The following is a 19182-nucleotide window of genomic DNA, read 5'->3' on the forward strand; positions in this document are numbered from 1 at the left end:
GGTGGGAATCTGGGATCATTCCATGGTGGGAATCTGGGATCATTCCATGGTGGGAATCTGGGATCATTCCATGGTGGGAATCTGGGATCATTCCATGGTGGGGAACTGGGATCCTTCCCGTGGTGGGAATCTGGGATCATTCCTGTGGAGGGGAACTGGGATCCTTCCCATGGTGGGAATCTGGGATCATTCCTGTGGAGGGGAACTGGGATCCTTCCCATGGTGGGAATCTGGGATCATTCCATGGTGGGAATCTGGGATTCTTCCCATGGTGGGGAACTGGGATCATTCCATGGTGGGAATCTGGGATCATTCCATGGTGGGAATCTGGGATCATTCCATGTTGGGAATCTGGGATTTTTCCCATGGTGGGAATCTGGGATAATTCCATGGTGGGAATCTGGGATTCTTCCCATGCTGGGAATCTGGGATCACTCCATGGTGGGAATCTGGGATTCTTCCCATGGTGGGAATCTGGGATCATTCCATGGTGGGAATCTGGGATCATTCCATGGTGGGGAACTGGGATCATTCCCATGGTGGGAATCTGGGATCATTCCATGGTGGGAATCTGGGATCATTCCATGGTGGGGAACTGGGATCCTTCCCATGGTGGGAATCTGGGATCATTCCATGGTGGGAATCTGGGATCCTTCCCATGGTGGGAATCTGGGATCCTTCCCGTGGTGGAAATCTGGGATCATTCCATGGTGGGGAACTGGGATCATTCCCATGGTGGGAATCTGGGATCATTCCCATGGTGGAGCCTGGGATCATTCCCATGGTGGGGAACTGGGATCATTCCCATGGTGGGAATCTGGGATCATTCCCATGGTGGAGCCTGGGATCATTCCCATGGTGGGGAACTGGGATCATTCCATGGTGGGGAACTGGGATCCTTCCCATGGTGGGAATCTGGGATCATTCCATGGTGGGAATCTGGGATCCTTCCCATGGTGGGAATCTGGGATCCTTCCCGTGGTGGAAATCTGGGATCATTCCATGGTGGGAATCTGGGATCATTCCATGGTGGGGAACTGGGATCCTTCCCATGGTGGGAATCTGGGATCATTCCATGGTGGGAATCTAGGATCATTCCATGGTGGGGAACTGGGATCCTTCCATGGTGGGAATCTGGGATTCTTCCCATGGTGGGAATCTGGGATTCTTCCCATGGTGGGGAACTAAGATCCTTCCCGTGGTGGGAATCTGGGATCATTCCATGGTGGGAAACTGGGATCCTTCTCATGATGGGATCCTGGGATATTTCTGGGGGTGCTGCCCCGGGGATGGATCCCGAGGATGGATCCCGAGGATGGATCCCGAGGGATGCACCTGGAGCTCTCCGGGCTCAGCAGGTTGGACAATCCCAGGATTGGCAGGATTTTCCCAGAGCACAGGGAGTGACACCAAACCCTGCTGGTTTTTCCCGGAGATCCCAATTCCCACTCCATCCCAGCTGCTGAAGTCGTTCCCGGCGTGGCTCTGTCCCGTCCGTGTCCTGCGTTCCCCGCTGCCTTCCGTGTGCTGTCATTCCCGATTATTTATGCTCCCACGGGATAGTGATGGAATAAAATCTTTTCAGGATACCAGAACCGCGTTCCTGCCTTTCCTTCTCCATCCAGGGGCTGGGGGGATCCCAAGGAAAATTCTTGGATGCGCTCCTCCGGAGCAGGGAGGGGCCAGCGGCCGAAGATGGATCCTCATTCCAGCATTCCCAGCTCATCCCAACATTTCCAGGATCCAACTCATTCCAGAGGGAGGAAAACGCGGAGCGCTGGCTCTTCCCTGGGATCCAGGAGCTCCTTGTTCCCAGCCTGGCAAAGCCAGGAGAGGATTTCCCAGGAGAAAAGCTCCAGTTTTCCTGGGAAAATCCCCCAGAACCCCCCATTCCCAAAGGAAACCGTTCCAGGGCCTTCATCCGAAGGATTTTAGGGAGCCAAAGGTGCCAAAAACACCAGGAATTCCCGCTTTTCCAGGGCTGCCATTCCTTCTTTTTAGGGAGCTAAAGATGCTAAAAAAATTTGGGAGTTCCCACTTTTCCAGAGCTGCAATTCCCTGTTTTTTTTTTCGGGAGCCAAAGGTGCTAAATAGATCCGGGAATTCCCACTTTTCCAGAGTTGCAATTCCTTTTTTTTTAGGGTGCTAAAAAAGATCTGTGAATTCCCGCTTTTTCAGGGCAGCCATTCCTTGTTTTCCCAGAAAGAATTCCAAAGGCGGGATTTGTATCAAAAGCTTTATTGAAATTCCTCAAAGCCAAACAGACAAAACCTCCAAAGGTGGCTCTGCCGGGCCCCCAAATTCCCAAAAAAACCTGGAGCCGCTGGATTTCTACACATGGAAGCTTTTCTAGGAAATCCAAGTCACTTCCAAAGGGATTTTTCCCCGCAGGATCTGTACATTCCCCAAGGATTTTCCTTGTTTTTTGCCTCCCACAAAGTAAGAAAATACAATTTTCAGGAATTTCCGTGGAATTTCAGGCATTGCTCCTGGAATTCCTGGCTTTCTGGGTGAAAAAATTGGGATTTTCCATTGTTTTTTCCTGGATTAGGGACAGAAATTCCAGAGGGAGCTGATTGGGAAAGCAGGGAGGAGTTGGTTTATTCCAAGATCAGGAAATTTGGGAATTTGGGATATTTTTTTGTAGAAATCCCCATTTTTTTTCATGCCTGCCATTTCCAGGGATTTGGCTGCACTGGAGCCATGAAAATCCCCCAAAATTCCCTTTAAAAACCCCAAAAAAAAAAAAAATACTAAAAACCCTAAAATTCCCTCCCAAATTAAAGGAAAACTGGGGACACACAACACACAGGGATCGCAAAGTCACCAGCTCCGAACCCATCCCAAAAAATCCAACATTCCCAAAAAACCAATGATTGGTCACTATTTACAAAGAGGGAATTCCCAAAGTTGGGAAAAAGGGCTGAAAATGGCAGCATTCCCAAAAAAAAAAACCAAAAAACCATGGAGCAAGGCACCATTGCCACCCCAGGAAGAAGGCCTGGCTGCCATTCCTGAAAAAACATGGATTTGGGAATGGCAGAGGTGGGAAAATCCCGGCTCATCCATGGATTTCAGCTCGGTTTTCTCCTTGTTTTGCTTCCGAGATGTCCAAGCTCCGCTCCGAGAATTCCTAACTCGGTTCCTACTCAACTCTCGCAGTTCCAGGGATTCAAGGAAAAGGATCCAAGGAAAAAATTCCCAAAGAATCGGAGGAGGAGCGGCAGTAAAAATAGGATTTTATTCCCTTCCCACCCTCGCTGCTCCCGCTCGGTTCCCACAGCAACGTTACAATCCGGAAAAAAAAACCAAAAAAAAAAAAAAACCAGGAAAAGAAAAGGAAATCCAAAGGGTCGGGAGTGGGAAAAGGGGGAATTCCGGGATAAAAACAGTCAAATCACAAGAGGGAATTTTTTCCAGGGAAAAGCTGCTCAGTCGTCCTCATCCCCCTCATCCTCAGGCTCTCGTTTCCTCTTCTGACCCCGCTCTTCCTCTGGAAAAAAGAAAGAATTCCCATTATTCCAGGAGCCACATTCCTGCTTTTCCGGGAATTCCATTTTCCATGGAACTGAGGTAGTTTTTTCCTTAGGAAAAGTGGGATTGGTTCCGTACCAGGCTCCTCCTCGTCCTCCTCGTCATCCACCTCGCCGTCGTTGTAGCCTTCCTCATCCTCCTGGAATTCCAGGAAAAAACAGGATGTAAAGCTTGGGATCAAGCCCAGGAGCTTTCCCAATATCCCGTCTTCCAAGGAAGGAAAGTCCTTGGAATGTCCTCAGCAAGGAGCCACTTCCCAGTATTCCAGTTTTTTACGGAATAGCAGGAGCTGGCACTGAAATCCCAGGGAATCAATCCCTGAGCTGCAGCTGGGAATGTGGGAATGGGCCATTCCCGAGTTCAGGAAAACTGCATTGGGATTTATGGGAGTGGGAAAAGCTGGAATGATCCAGAGCCTCGGAGCAGAACTGAGGAGGCTCAGGAACATTCCAGAGGGGCTGGAGAGGATTCAGGGCTGGAGGAGAGGGAAAACAAATCCCTGGAATTCCGTTTTCCCCTTTCCCATTCCACTTTCTCGCCTCCAATCCCATTTTCCTTCCTCCCATCCCACTTTCCCCTTTCCCTTTTTCTTCCTCCCTCAACCCCATTTCCCCCCCTATAATCCCATTTTTCCTCCCTCAATCCCATCCTTCATCCGCCCCAGCAAAAAGTGAATCCTAAAATTCCTCAAATCCCAGATTTCCTGCCCGGCCCTTCCCAGCCCGATCCCGCCGACTCCCGAGGCGGAATTCCAAGGCAGAATTCCAAGGCTCACCTCCTCCTCTCCGCTCACATCCTCCTCCTCCCCTTCCTCCTCCTCCTCCTCCTCATCCTCCTCATCCTCCACTACCTGAGCATCGTCGTCGTATTCCTCCTCTGGAAAAACAAAATCCATGGAAAAAGTTGAGGCTTTTGGAATAATTCCACCCAAAATCTGGGAATCTGAGCAGAGAATTCCTTAGGGATAGCACAGGAATGTCAAGGAATGCAGGGTTGGAGTCGCTCCAGCTGCTCCACTTCCCACTATTCCCAAGGATTTGGGAGCTGGGGAATCCCAGCTTTTCCAGGAATGGATGGAGGAGAACTTTCCCATCATCCATTGGGAGCCTTCCCATGGACACAAAATTCCAGCCTTTTAGGTGATTCCCAAAATTCCCAGCAGAAAACCAGGAAGTGCCAAGCCCCTGGAATGTTTTCCATGTGTTTGGGAGCTTTTGGGAACCTTCCGAGAGTTCCCACTCAGCATTCCCGGGAAAAGTGCGCATCCAGCTTTTCTGCTGAGCTGCTGGGATGGGAGAATCCAGCAAATTCCCTGGGATCAGCCGGATCCTCATCCTGGGACGGCTCTAGAGGCAGCCAGGGAAAGGTGGTGCCTATAGCACTGGGATTCCTTGGAATTCCCTGGAATTCCAGGCTGTTCCTTCCTCAGTTCCTGGCACAGATCCCCTGGAGCTCCCTGGTGTTTTCCATGCACTTCCCTCATGGAGCAGCTCCCTAATTCCTGCTTTTTTTCCATGCCCATGGAAAAATCCCTTTTCCATGAGGATTTCCACAATTCCAGGACACTCCTTCTTATCCACGCTCATCCCTGTTCCCGTAATTCCTCCAGTCCATCCCAATCCCACCCCTCCATTCCCAGATGGAGGAATGGGGTTTTCCAGGCCCTGCCACCACCTCCTCCCCTCATTCCTCTGGGATGCGGGAATCCCACGGAGCACATCCCACCTACCATCCTCATCCTCCTCCTCGTCATCCAGCCCCTCCACGTATCCCTCGGCGTCGGAATCTGGCGCTTCCTTGTCGTCCCGGTCTTTCACTAGGGATAAAACTGAGGAAGTTGCTCCTTCAGGCCCTGCCTGGCTCCTTCCCACCATTCCCTCAGGACACCCGGCTCCTTCCCCTCATTCCCTCATGTCCCTCCCCTCGTTCCCTTTCTCTTTCCTTCATTCCCTCATTTCTCCCCTCACTTCTTCCTTCATTCTCTCAGGTCCTTCCCCTCATTCCTTTGGGACATGCAGTTCCTTTCCCTGATTTCTTCCCCTCATTCCCTCAGGACACTCGGGTCTTTCCCTCATTTTTTGGGACACTGAGGTTCTTCCCCACTTCTCCCACCATTTTTTTTGGGACACCAAGGGTCCTTCCCTTATTCCCTCAGGACATGGAGATCCTTTCCCCCCATTCCCTCAGGACACACAGCTCCCTCTCCCACCATTCCTTCAGGACAATGAGGTCCTTTCCCTCACTCCCTCAATTTCATTTCCCTCACTCCCTCAATTTCATTTCCCTCCATTCCTTCAATTTTATCTCCCGCACTCCTTCCCCTATTCCCTTACAACACTTTCCCTCATCAACTCCTTCTCCTCATTCCTTTGGGACACCAAGATCCTTCCCCTCAATTCCCTCAACTCCTTTCCCTCATCCCTTCCCTCAATTCCCTCAACTCCTTCCCCTCATTCTCTCCCTTCAATTCCCTCAACTCCTTCCCCTCATCCCTTCCCTCATTCCTCCCCTCAATTCCCTCAACTCCTTCCCCTCAATTCCCTCACGTCCCTTCCCTGATTCCCTCCTGACAGAGGGGTCCTTTCCCTCATTCCTCCCCTCAATTCCCCCCACTCCTTCCCCTCAATTCCCTCATTCCCTCCCCTCAATTCCCTGAGGTCCCTTCCCTGATTCCCTCGTGAGAGAGGCCCTTCCCCTCATTCCTCCCCTCAATTCCTTCATCCCTTCCCTCATTCCCTCAACCCCTTCCCCTCAATTCCCTCATTCCCTCCTCTCAATCCCCTCATTCCTTCCCCTTAATTCCCTCAGGTCCCTTCCCTGATTCCCTCATGACAGAGGGGCCCTTTCCCTCATTCCTCCCCTCAACTCCTTCATCCCTTCCCCCATTCCTTCACTCCTTCCCCTCAATCCCCTCATTCCTTCCCCTCAATCCCCTCATTCCTTCCCTGATTCCCTCATGACAGAGGGGCCCTTTCCCTCATTCTTCCCCTCAATTCCTTCATCTCTTCCCTCATTCCTTCACTCCTTCCGCTCAATTCCCTCAGGTCCCTTCCCTGATTCCTGACAGAGAGGTCCTTTCCCTCATTCCTCCCCTCAATTCCCTCCACTCCTTCCCCTCATCCCTTCCCTCATTCCTTCAACTCCTTCCCCTCAATTCCCTCACTCCTTCCCCTCACCCCTATCCCTCCCCTCACTCCCTCTCCCTCCCGGTGCCGGTTCCCGTTCCCGTACCATCCTCATCCTCCTCCTTGTCATCCAGCTCCTCCACGTATCCCTCGGCGTCGGAATCCGGCGCTTCCTTGTCGTCCCTGTCGTATCCGTCCAGGTACGTCAGCTGCGGCAGCAGCTTGAACACGTTTTCTCTGTAGTCGTTCAAGTTGGTCACCTCACAGTTGAACAGGTCTAAGCTCTTCAGGTTTTCCAACTTTTTCTGGGAAAACAAAGGAATTTGGAAGGTTTGCTGGCGCAGGAATTCCCCCCCAAGGCAAGGATCCCAAAGGGAATGTGCTCAAGGGATTCCCGGGGGTGTTTTGGGCTCCCTGGAGATGGCAGGCATGGAAAAAAAAAATGGAATCTTTATATAAAATAGCCCAAATTCCCAAATTGCCTGACTTTGGAATCAATCAACTCCTCCCCCCTTTCCCAATCAGCTCCCTCTGGAATTTCCACCCCTAATCCAGGAAAAACTGCTTGGAAAATCTCAATTTCATTTGGGATGGGAAAGGCTCTCCCTGAAATCCTGCAGCTCCCAAATCCAAAGGAATGACTGATAGCCAGGAAAGTATCCCAAAGGAGCCAGATCCAGGAATTCCTGCAGACGGAAGCAGGATTGGAGCATTTGGACACAAAAGCTTTGCTAAGAGAGGTTTAAAAAATTGAATTTGTTTTCCTTGGAGTACAGAAAATGAAAAAACACATTTTTCTTTTGGAATGGAATTTTCATTTTAAATGGAATAGGAATTTAATTCCTGGAGGTTTTGTGGAATTTTTCGTTGGGAAGAAGTTTGCACTGCTCACAGAATTTGAAAATTCTAAAAATTAAATCCAAAGGAATTGAGCATTTGCATCAAGGCTTATCCATGGATAAGAAATATCAACTCTAAGGGAATATCTCCCTTCACTTTAATGCAGAAAGCACTCAGGAAAAAGGCCTGGAAATGGGAAAACTGGGAGAGCTGGGAGCATTTCCAGGCTTTTCCTTGAATTTACCAGCTCTGCCTTTTCCCTGTGCTGCAGAAAAGGAGATCCAGGAAGGAGCTGCTCCTGGAAGAAGGATTTTCATGGGAATTGTTGTGCCAGGAGATGGATTCGGAGCCTGCAGAATCCTGGGAAGCTGCTGCGATTCCCGCCGGGAATGGGGGAACCCGGCCCGGCAGCCACTAGAGGGAAGCAGCGGCTCACCGGGAACGGGAACAGGGACTTGGGATGCGGCCTGGATCCCGGGATTCGCTGGGATTTTGGGAAGGAATGAGGGGGGAAAGGATCTGATACAGAATCCAGGAGCAACATTCCCTGGAAGCGCCCAAGGCCGGGCTGGGAGCAACCTGGGATAGAGGAAGGAATTCCAAGGGTTTGGAACACAATGAATCCCATTCCTTGGAGCAAAACCAACTCTCCAGGAGTTGGGATGCAGGAATAAATGGGATTTGGGGAAGGAATGAGGGGGGAAAGGATCTGGCACCGATTCCAGAAGCGACATTCCCTGGAAGCACCCAGGGTAACCTGGGATAGAGGACGGAATTCCAAGGGCTTGGAACAGGATGAATCCCATTCCTTGGAGCAAGACCAACTCTCCAGGACTTGGGATGCAGGAAAAAATGGGATTTGGGGAAGGAATGAGGGGGGAAAAGGATCTGGCACCAATTCCAGGAGTGACATTCCCTCGCTGGGCTTGAAACAACCTGGGATAGAGGAAGGAATTCCAAGGGTTTGGAACGGGATGAATCCCATTCCCATGAGCAATCCCGACTCACCAGAGGTTCTATTGTCCCGAGATCTTTAAGTTTGTTGCCGCTTAGGTTTAGGTGCGTGAGGTTCGGACACTTTTCTGCCAACACTTCAAGGCCTCCTGAGATTCTGTTGTCGCCCAACTCGAGCTGCAAAGGCCCAAAAACATCCTCAAAAATCCCATTTGATCCCATTTCCAGCCACTTTTCCGCACGTGGAGAAGGGGCAAAGCAGGGATTTGGCTCGGGGAGGTGGGATTTACCTTCTTAAGTTTGTTTAACTTTGGTAAGTTTGCAACTGAGGTTAAGCCGACGTTGATTGTGCTGAGGTATTCCAGCTCCTCAAACTCATCCGTGAGGCCCACGATTTTCCCTTCGTACGACCGGCAGTTGTCCAGAACGAGCTCTTTCACCTGCAAAGGGAAGAAATCAAGGAAAAAGAGAAGGAACTTCAGGGAATTAGCAAGAATCAGGAGTTTTTCAGCAGAGAAACGCAGGAGTTTGGGGTTGCGATAAGACAAAAGCCAAGATCAAGGTAGCGCTCCCGATCCCACACACTGAGGGTAAAAAAATCCCAAGATTCCCAAAATAAACTACCAAACCAGTCACTGGGTTGAAATTCAGATAGAAAACCTCCCAAAAATAAGGAAAATAAGTGGATCTTTTCCCTAAACAGTGTTTAATATCAGGATTCTCTAGAGGATCCATTTGGGGATAAATAAAGATGTTTTTTCCTCTCACGTGAGAGAAAAAGCTCCCAAATTTCCCAAAAAAAGTTCCCAAATTATTCATTGGGTTGAAATTCAGGTGGAAAATTCATGGATCTTTTCCCTCCATGGTGTTTAATTACCAGGATTCTCCAGAGGACCCATTTGGGATAAATAAATAGGCTTTTTACCCTCATGTTTTGCACACACACACACGGAGTTCCTGCCAAAAATAAAAAGGCAGGAAAATTGCAATGGAGGCAAATCCTCATTTATCTGTGTCCCTGCTCCGTTATCTCATCCCAGCACCCCTGGAACAGGAAGCTCCAGGTGGGTTTTGCCTCAGAGGAATTTGGGAATTCCTCACAGGAATTTCAGGAGCTGAGGGGAGTGGGAACGGAGGGAAGGGAATAAGCCCAGAGCTGATCCTGAGGGACAAACAGCTCCTGATCCCACACACTGAGGGGAAAAACCCCTCAAAATTCCCAAATTACTCATTGAGTTGAAATTCAGGTGAAAAATTCATGGATCTTTTCCCTCCATGGTGTTTAATTATCAGGATTCTCCAGAGGATACATTTGGGATAAATAAAGAGTTTTTTTCCCCCTCATGTTCTCCACACAAACACGGAGTTCCCGCCAAAAAAAAGGTGGGAAAATTGCAATGGAAGCGAACACTTGTTTTCTGAGTCCCTGCTCCATTATCTTATCCCAGCACCATCAGACATGGAGCCAGGAGAGCTTGGGATCCTCACCAGGAAGTTCCAAGTGGGTTTTGCCTCAGAGGAATTTGGGAATTCCTCACAGGAATTTCAGAAGCTGAGGGGAGCGGGAATGGAGGGAAGGGAATGAGCCCAGAGCTCACCCTGAGGGACAAACAGCATTGCTTCTGGTCCAGGAGGTGGGATATCCATCCCTCCATCCTCTCCCAGCATGGAAAACAGGGAATTGCACAGAAAACCAGTGAATTAGACAACAATTCCCTCCGAGATTTAAGGAAGAGCTGGAAATAGTCTTGGATACAACGGAAAACCCCTCAGCACCAAGGCAAATTACCCAACTGCCTTTTTTTCCCCCTTTTAATTTGTATTTTTTTAGAACCTTGGAATATTTTGGGTTGGAAGGGACATTAAAGATCATCCCATTCCAACCTCTCCATGCAGTTTTTTATGGAAGGTTGTTCACTCCCTGCTTTTCAGGATGTTTGGTGCACAAATGCCACATTCCCTCCTTCCCCGTTTCCAGCACTGGGCAAAGGCACAAATCCAACAAATCCATGGAGAAAGCTCCTGGAATCCAAGAGGCTGCGTTTGGGAAGCTTGGATGAGTTCAGAGACAGTTTGGGAAGAGCGGAGCGCATTCCCAACCCTTCCCAAGAGCAACATCGCGTCGGTGTTAACTCCCTGAACCCCTGGAAACAACAGCATTCCAAACAAAATTCCAGGATGGCTCCGTGCCCTAAGAATCCTCAAGGAAATCCAGGTGTGCCAAAGGAGGAGGAACCGGATTTCTGGGATTTTTCCCAACACCCACAGCTCTCTGCCTTCCATGGCACATTCCCTCTCCATAAAATCTCGGGATTTCAAAGAGGAGAAGCCTTGGGAGAGGCCATCACTTTCCACATCTCCTCTAACAGGGAACTTTTCCAAGGATTTGTCTCGCCCAAAATTCCAACCAGAGGCGAGAAATTCTCTAGATTTCCCATTCCAATCCCACCTGGAACGCGACCAGACCAACAAAAACTTGGATGAGCTTCCTACTCAATCCCGGGATTACCGGAGCTGCTCCGGAGGCTCTGATGAGCCAACCCCTGCTCCAAGATCATCCCAAAATCCCCAAGCTCAAGAACCCAATTAAAATAATCAATTAATTAAATTCCAACTGCAATTCCAAGCTCTCCATGACTCAACCCCGTGGCAGCTCAGAGCGGTCCCATTCCCGGTGGGAAACAGGGAAGGCTTCCATGGAGTATCTCCCGGCAGCTGCTCTGTGTCCGCTTGGCCACAGCTCCGGAGCCCTTCCAGGTTTTCCAGAGCCCTTGGAATTCTGCCCAGGGCAGGGCGGGCAGCAGGTGCCATGGCCCATGGCCACCGGGGATTCCCATCCCATGGGATTCCCATCCCAGGGGGATCCTCAGCTGCTGCTGCTGCTCAGGAATGAGAAGCTGACCTGGAGCAGGACAGCATTCCACAAGGAAGGGAGAATTCCCAAGGTTTTCCATCCTTTTCCTGCCCTGGGATAAACAGTGGATGGAATTCCTTCCCCAAACCCCACGGGATTTGGGTATGGATACGGCCCCTCCAGGGCTTTTTTGGGAATATCCCAGACGGGATAAACTGATTCCTGAGGAAAGCCAGGATCCTTGGGAATGCTCCACTGCCACCTCTTTCACACCAGCTCATCCCAACTGGAATTCCAACCTGGAATGAGAGAATCCATGGAAAACACCACTAAACAACGGAATCCAGCCACCAACCCAACCCCACCACTTTTCCAGGATCCAACCTTTCCTGGGAATACCAAATTCCCATTGGGAATATCCAAGATGGCATAAACTGATTTCCAACCAGTTATCCATGAGCAATTCCTGGCCGGGAATGTGCCGGGAAGAGAATCCCAAAACTCCCGGGGCAGGGAGAGACAGTGCTGGAAAACAGCCACGGAACACAACCCCGTTCCCGGGAAATCCCAATTTCACGGAAATCCTGGGAATCATCCAGCCCGGAGAATCCCACGGCAGAGGCGGGGAAGGGACTGGATGGGATTAACACGGATACTGGGATCGGGAGCAGAATTCCATCGGCATCTCTATGGATGGAAGCGGCACCACGGCTGCCAGGGCTTCCTGGGAATTTTCTGGGATTTCTCCAAGCTCCAGTTTATGGGAATTCCCCCAGCCAAGAAATCCTGTTTCCTTCAGCCATTCCCAGGGGGATCTGAGGAATCCAGCATTCCCGAGGAAAGCCAGGATCCTTGGGAACGCGCTCCATTCCCGCCTCTTCCACACCAGCTCATCCAGCTGGAATTCCAACCCAGAACCAGAGAATCCTTGGAAAATGCTTGGAAGAATCAATGGAACGCAGCCATCAATCCAACCTTTCCGGGATTACACCTTTCCCGGGAACACCAAATTCCCATCCCAGGAAGCTCCAACCGGACTCCAAACTCATCCTGGCTTTCCCAAAATTCCCATCGGAATTCCTCCTCTGCTGCAACTTCCTTGAAAAACCCCTCCAAGAACTTCCAGCATTCCGGGATCCCGGAGGCTGGAAAAGACATCCAGGACCGAGTCCAAGCTGTGCCTGATCCCAAAGCTCCGGGTGTCACTTCCAGGAATTTTTTGGACACTTCCAGGGATGGGAATTCCACAAGGGCTGCCCTTTCCAATGTTTATCCATCTTTTTCCATGAAAAAATTCCTGCTGATGTCCCACCTGAGCCTCCCCTGGCATTCAGAAGGAATTTTAGGAAGGTTCCTCCCTTTTTTCCAGGAAAAACCAGGAAAAAAGCCAAAGTCTCTCCTTCCCCCCAGTCCACGGCGATTCCATCAGGGATCAAACTTTGACTTTTATTCCTCCCAATCCTGGCTTTTAAATTCCCAATATTTTCATTCCCGGTTCTTTTTTTTCCCCTCTGGAAAATTTAATTCCAAAGGGAAACAGTGAGAAAATCTGTAGAAAAATTCCCTGTAAAATTAAAAACAGGTTTTTCAAAAAGCTTTCTTCTCTCAGCTGTTTTTCCCATTTTTCCTTTTTTTTCTGGCATTCTGTTGGATTTGGTTTTTGCCTCCTGAGAATCCCTTTTTTTGGGGAAATTCCAAATGTTCTAATGGAATTTGGGGCTGATCAAGGAATTTTTTCCCACATTAAATCAAATTTTCAGGCTAATTTTAACCCCCCCAGCCACCCCTGCTTTCCAATATTTGGATTTTCCCCCAGATTTTCCAATGGGAATGACCACAAAAGTGCCAAAATCTGCCCAGGGGAACACATCCTGAAGGAAATTAAGAGCAATTAATTAATTATAATTAAAATTATATTGATAAGAAAAATAAAATCACCATTTTGCTGTGATTCATAAATTTAACGGGTTAAAAAGTGGGAATAGCTGGGGAAAAATCTGCCTGAACATCCAGAAATTCCCAGTTTTCCAGCAGTAAAATCCACTTTTTTCCTGATACTGAATTAACATAAAAAAATAAAGGGAAAATTAAAAAGCTAAACAACAAAAATGAAATTGACGAAAGAATTTCTCCACAGAATCCACCTGAGGATACTTTTAGGATGTTTTATTAATCAGGATGTGACTTTCTGGGATTATCCAATGGAAAAAATTAAGGGAAACAATTCCCAAACTCATCCTGCCCACCCAAAACTCCCTAAAATCCAAGAATAAATGACTTTGGCATCAAGATTCCTGCCAAATCCTAATTCCAGAGGGTGGAATTAGCAGGATTTTCCTTTAATACTTTAAAGGAACTAAATTCATCCCACAAACTTCATTCCCTAGAAAACACGTGCTCACAGCTCAGAACACAACAACATACCCAACTGGAATTTCCAGCTCTCTGCCTAAAAACCTGGAATTTAGACCACTTTGAGGGGGATCAAGGCACCAAATTCCCTGAAAATTCCAAGGAAAACCAAGCGGTGAAAGGTGAAATTCTCCCGATTTTCCTGCTGCCCATTCCCAGCCCTGAGTAGCAGGGAACTCCCTCCAGCTCCGAGTTTTCCCAACTCTTTTTTTATTTTTGGCGTGAGGCAAAAGCGAGCAGAATCAGCACACAATCCAAGCATGAAAAAGAGGGGGAAAATTGACTTTATCCCTTTGGAGGCTGGTTTTAAACAGAGGTTTAAAACGGGGAAGAAACCTCCAGCGATGAGGGCGGCGAGGCGGAAATGGGGGCAAAACCGAGCAAAAATAAAGAACTATTTAAAAACTAGGGGGAAAATGGGTGGGGAAAAAAGCAGGGGGAAATAAGAACAGGATAAAAAGCAGGAAAACACTTCCCAAGCCCAACGCTGCCTCCCCACAGGGCCCTGCCCAGGAAGGAGGCGGATTCCCCGTCCGCGCTCCTCACCCGGGGGAACCACGGCGCTCCTCCCGCTACTCCCCCGGCCCCATTCGGGCCTCCCGTTGCCTCGAATAATCAAGAAAACCCAATTTTTTTAAACAAGCTTTGTTGTTGTTTTTATTATTTTTTTTTCTTATTTTACCCCAACGCGGCCCTCACGAAATCTCCTCCCGCCCCGCGGCCGGCGACAAAATGGCAGCGCTGCCCGTCATGTCGGGAGGGCTCCGCCGCAACCTCCGCAGCGCCTCAGCCCCGGCGCCAGCGGGGCTCCCTCACGGCCCCGCGGGGCCGCCCGCGGCCGAGGCAGCAGCGGCGGCGGCGGGAGGAGGAGGAGGAGATGGAGGAGGAGGAGGAGGCGGCGGCCGTGAGGGGAAGGCGGGGGTGCTGAGGGTGGGGGGTTGGGGGGGGCAGCACAGAACATGGCGCCGCGTCCTACTTGGCGCTGCGGTCGCCTCACGGAGCCCCCCCGGCCATGGCGGTTGTACCGTTGAGTCGTCCCCCCACCCCCGCCCGCCACCTTCGCCGTCCTCCTCCTCTTCCTCCTCCTCCTGCTCGCCCAGGAGTTTTTAAACTTTAAAGCGCAGCTTCCGCCGCCCCGCGCCCGCCTTTGTCGTTCCCCCCCCTCCTCACCCCCCCTTTCCCCGGAGCACACCGCGCTCGGTTCGGCCGCCGCGTCCCGCCGCGCTGCCCCGGGCGATGCCCGCTGAGGTACGTTCGCCCCTCGGCTCTCCCCTTCCCGCAGCCTCCCCGGGGGGCTCGGGGGACGCGGCGGGGCCGGGGCTCGGTGAAGCCTCCCCGGGCAGCGCCCGGCGGGGCGGGAGGGGGATGAGGGGAAGGGGCTTCCCCGCCGCGGCTTCGCGCCCCGCCTGCCCCCGGCCCCCTCCCGCCCACTCGTTTTGGGGTGCTTTTCCTATTTTTCGCTTCTTTCCACCCCCCTCCCCCTGTTATTTCATTGCTTGTTTGGGGGTTTTGTTGGGGTTTTGGTCGGTTCTTTTTTTTTTTTTTTGTCCTGCCAAAGTTTTTCGCCGTCCCCCGTTTATTCCGCCAGACGCGGAACAACAACCTGAAGTCCGGCCCCGGGGGAAGGAAGGGGGGGAAAAGGGGGAAGAAGGAAAAACACGCACACACATCCAGCCTTTTTGTGCGTGTGTGGGGATGGAGGGGGTGGAGAGTGCGTTCATTTCTTCCAATATTATTTTTTATTATTCTTAATGATTATTAGGATTATTATTCAACGCTCGCGCTACCGGCGGCGATGCCCCATCGCCAGCAAAATTAAAAAAAAAAAAAAAAAAAAAACCACAACAACAGGGAAAAAAAAAAAAGCCCAAACCAAACCCAACCAACGCTAAGCGTCGGTTTCAAAATTCTTTCCTTTTATCTTCTCAGCATCTGGAGAGAGGGAGAGAGAGAGAGAGAGAGAGAGAAAGGGCGCGTTCATGAGGACTACAAAGTTACAAATATGGCTCCCCAGTCTCTCTTGCCTGATCACTGCAAAGAAATGAAGACGCACTTTAAACTAAACCATTCGCAACTCACTCGCAGTCCCTGCCTGCCTCTCCCTAGCCCAGCACCCTGCACAAATATTTGCCAACTAAACACGCCGAGAGAGAGAGCAGCGAGCAACTTATTTTTTATTTAATGCACGGCCAGCCCCTCTCCGAGGCATCGCAGCCCGGCACGGGCAGGAGCAGCCCCGGGGAGCCCCCGAACGTCCCCGGAGCGCCCCGCGCCCCCAAAAGCGGGGGGCACAGCCCCCCACACACACAGGTAGGCACCTCAAGGGCAGCAGCGGCCCCGCCAACACCTGGCACGCTCCACCCCGCCAAAAAAAAAAAAAAAAAAAAAAAAAAAACCGTGGGGATGCCTTTTTATTATTCTCATCATTAGCGTTATTAGCGTTAATTTTTTTTTTTTTTTTTTTTTTTGGGCATTGCATTGCTTACATCTGAGGGCGTCCTGTTCCGCAGCTCTAAGTGGATCCTTCTCTTCATCTCCATGTCCGTGGCTGGCGGGAGGCGCGGAGGGTGCGCGGCTCGGCTGGCGCAGTGACCCCGTGCAGAGCCCCCCGATCGCGGGGCGCGGAGGGACTCGGGCTCGCCCAGCGCCGCTCGGAAGCCCGAGCGCAGCACCGCGGCGCGCACTAACCTGATAACCGCGGGGGCGGGCGCTCCGCCGCGATTGACGGCGCGCTCGGCCAATCGCGGCGCGCCGCTGCTGCCGCTCGGCCAATCAGCAGCGCGAGGCGCGGCGGAAGCCAATGGGGGAGCGGCTGTGCCGGGCAGGGGGACAGCCCGGCGCCGAGCCCAGGCTCATTCCGCGCTGCCGCCTGATGGGGACGGAGCGGCCGCGGCTCCGCCGCGCCGGGCGCGCCGCGCGCTGCGCCCTGCGCCCACCCGAGCCTGGGGGAGGCGCCGGGGTGGGGAACAGCGGCCAAAGCGGAGCCGCCCGGCCAGGGGAGCGCAGCCAGGAGGGAGGGAAAGGTGCGGAGCGAGGCACGGCAATGGCGCGGGCAATGGCGCGGGCCCCGGCGGCGGGGGGCGGGCGGCGGGCGGAGCGAGCGAGGGAGGGACGGGAATGGCGGCGGCGCTGAGGGGAGGGGGAGCGGCCGGGCCGCCCTCAGAGCGGGCCCCGCGGCCGCCCGGGGCTGCCCTCGGAGGGCTGGGAGCGGCTCCTGAGGGGAGCGGGAGGGTCGGGAGCCCCGGGAAAGGAAGGGAAGGGCCGCGAAAGGCGGGGTGAGGGTGGCGAAGCTGAGGGGAATTGGGAGCGGCCGGGCCGCCCTCAGAGCGGGGCCCGCGGCCGGGAGCGGCTCCTGAGGGTCGGCACCCCTTGGGAAAGGAAGGGAAGGGCAGGAGGATCCCGCCGGGAAGGTCCCTGAGGGGCAGCGGCTGTGCTGAGGTGGGGCAGGGCCAAGGATGGGAATGCTTCAGTTCCCAGAAAAGAGAGAAAGGAATTATTATTTTTTTTTCCTTTGGAGTGTCAGGGTAAGGGTGGTGGATTCAGGCTGGAAGAGAGCAGGGTGAGGTGGGGTATATTGGCAAGGAGTTCCTGTCTGGGATGGAATTCCCAGAGAAGCTGTGGCTGCTCCATCCCTGGAATGTCCCAAGGCAGGTTGGAGCAGCCTGGGAGAGGGGAAGGTGTTGGCGTTGGGACTGGATGGGTTTGAGGTCCTTTCCAAGGCAAATCCCAGGAATTTGGAAGGAAAATGGGATACTCCAGGAACAGCGGAATGGGGATGATGCCAAGCTGGGAATGCTGGAGAAGGGAAGGATCCAGGGAATCCTCAGAGCCCTTTCCAGGGCCTAAAGGAGCTCCAGGAGAGCTGGAGAGGGACTGGGACAAGGAACAGGATGCAGGGAATGGCTCCCACTGGGAAAGGGCCGACTGGGGTGGGATATTGGGAAGGAATTCCTGGCTGGGCTGGAATTCTCAGGGCTCCATCCCTGGGATGTCCAAGGTGAGCCTGGAGCAGCTTGGGATAGTGGGAATGATCCCAGCCCATGGAATGGGATGAGCTTGGAGCTCCTTCCCATCCCAAACCATTCCCCGCTCCCAGATCCTTTTCCAGGCGCTGCAGGATGAGGATCCAAGGCAAGAGCTGCTCTTTTCCAAGGATTTGGGATTTCCAAGCTGTTCCCATCAGCTGGAGCAAAACTCGGGTAAAAAGTGCTTTGATTCCTTCTGAAATCCCTGTTTATCCCTTCCTGCTTTCCCTGGAAAACACAGGGCTGGAAAATCCCAAAAAGTTGTTGGAAAGCATCAAGGGAACGCTGAAAATCCTTGGAAAATGTGATTTTATCCATGTATTTCACAGGACAGGATGGAGATAAAGTCTCAGCTGTGAGCATGGAAGAATTCCAGGAATATGGATAAAACCAGCAAGAATTGTGTTGGGAATGGGATGGGAAAAGCTGGATCCGTCTCCAGGTAAAAATTCCAATTTCAGCAACAGAAAACTGCAAAATGTTCCTTTTTTTGGGATGTTTGAGGGGTTTAGGATGGAAGTTTGGAATGGGCTGAGAAATCCTTGATTGGAATTAATATTCCAAACTTTTTGAAATGTTTGGGATTTGGGAATAAGGCAGAATTTGATCTGAGCTCTGTTTCAATTTCTCCTTTCCAGGTGTCTCCAGAAGTGGCTCCTGGGCTGAATCTTTGGGAATTTTTCATGGAATTTCTTCTCCTGGTGCTGTTGAAAACCTTTGGAAAAGGACTGTTCTCCTGGAGAAAAAAATTCTGGGACAATCTGGGATTTCAACGGAATTTCTGGGAATCCAAAGCTGCTTTTTCCTTTGTTTTTTTTTCTTCCAGAGAAAAAAATACGGATTTTGATTGTTTGAAGGTGCAGAAAATTCCTTTTTCTTTTGTTACTGAGGGAATTTATTTCCAGTTCCAAGCCAGAATTCCATGTTTAAAGCTGCTCCTGTCGTTGTTTGTATTCCAAGAGTTTGGGAATTAAAAGAAAATTGGGAATTGTAATATTGGGAATAAATCTGAAGGGTTATTTTTCCGTGGTACAATTTTCCTTCTGTGATTTTTAATTCCTGGGGTGTTTTTTCCTGCTTTGTTTTTATAGGAATTCTGAATTTGTGGGGCTGGTTTTTAATGGGAATGGTTGGGGTTTTTTCCTGGTTTGTTTCTGTCAGGAATTTAGAATTTATGGGATTGTTTTTTTGCAGGAATTTGAGTTTTTTCTCTTGTTTTTAACAAGAATTTTTAATGGAATTCCTGGGATTTCTCCTGTTTATTTTTAAGAGGAATTTTGAGTTTGTGGGATTTGTTTTTACCAGGAATTTTTAATGGAATTCCTGGGAACTTTTCCTTGTTTATTTCACCACGAATTTTGAAATTATTTGGATGTGTTTTTAAGGGGAATTTTTCAATGGAATTTGTCCTGTCCGTTTTTACCAGGAATTCTGAATT

General features: G+C 51.0%; 1 protein-coding gene and 1 long non-coding RNA gene across 9 annotated transcripts; one reads left to right on the top strand and one right to left on the bottom strand.

Moving 5' to 3' along the window:
• Positions 1-2222: 2222 nt before the first annotated feature.
• ANP32A (acidic nuclear phosphoprotein 32 family member A) lies at positions 2223-16416 on the bottom strand. Of its 2 annotated transcripts, none has more exons than XM_012568610.5 (8): positions 16206-16339; positions 8744-8893; positions 8508-8630; positions 6766-6964; positions 5264-5362; positions 4310-4410; positions 3613-3673; positions 2223-3493 (listed from the first exon to the last, which is right to left on the bottom strand). In XM_012568610.5, the coding sequence occupies exons 1-8, from the start codon at positions 16257-16259 to the stop codon at positions 3432-3434; spliced, it is 849 nt and encodes a 282-aa protein (XP_012424064.1). In that variant the 5' UTR covers positions 16260-16339; the 3' UTR covers positions 2223-3431.
• Positions 14487-18779, top strand: LOC115490584 (uncharacterized). 7 transcript variants are annotated; one of them, XR_012057510.1, is made up of 5 exons: positions 14487-14967; positions 15649-16029; positions 17816-17918; positions 18074-18186; positions 18383-18779. It is a non-coding gene; the product is annotated as an uncharacterized lncRNA (long non-coding RNA). The 7 variants fall into 7 exon arrangements; XR_003962208.4 differs by having other exon boundaries at positions 14488-14967; positions 17828-17918; XR_012057509.1 differs by lacking the exons at positions 14487-14967; positions 15649-16029 and adding an exon at positions 16601-16742.
• Positions 18780-19182: the final 403 nt, after the last annotated feature.

The sequence above is a fragment of the Taeniopygia guttata genome, chromosome 10 (assembly GCF_048771995.1).
Source record: "Taeniopygia guttata chromosome 10, bTaeGut7.mat, whole genome shotgun sequence".
Taxonomy (NCBI): Eukaryota; Metazoa; Chordata; class Aves; order Passeriformes; family Estrildidae; genus Taeniopygia; species Taeniopygia guttata.

Coding starts and splice junctions, on each gene's coding strand:
- ANP32A (XM_012568610.5), bottom strand. CDS start 16,259: ATGGAGATGAAGAGAAGGATCCACTTAGAGCTGCGGAACAGGACGCCC. Junction 6,965..8,507: donor TCGGGACAATAGAACCTCTG/GTGAGTCGGGAT, acceptor TTGTTTTCCCAG/AAAAAGTTGGAAAACCTGAA. Junction 3,674..4,309: donor ATGTGAGCGGAGAGGAGGAG/GTGAGCCTTGGA, acceptor CTGGAATTCCAG/GAGGATGAGGAAGGCTACAA.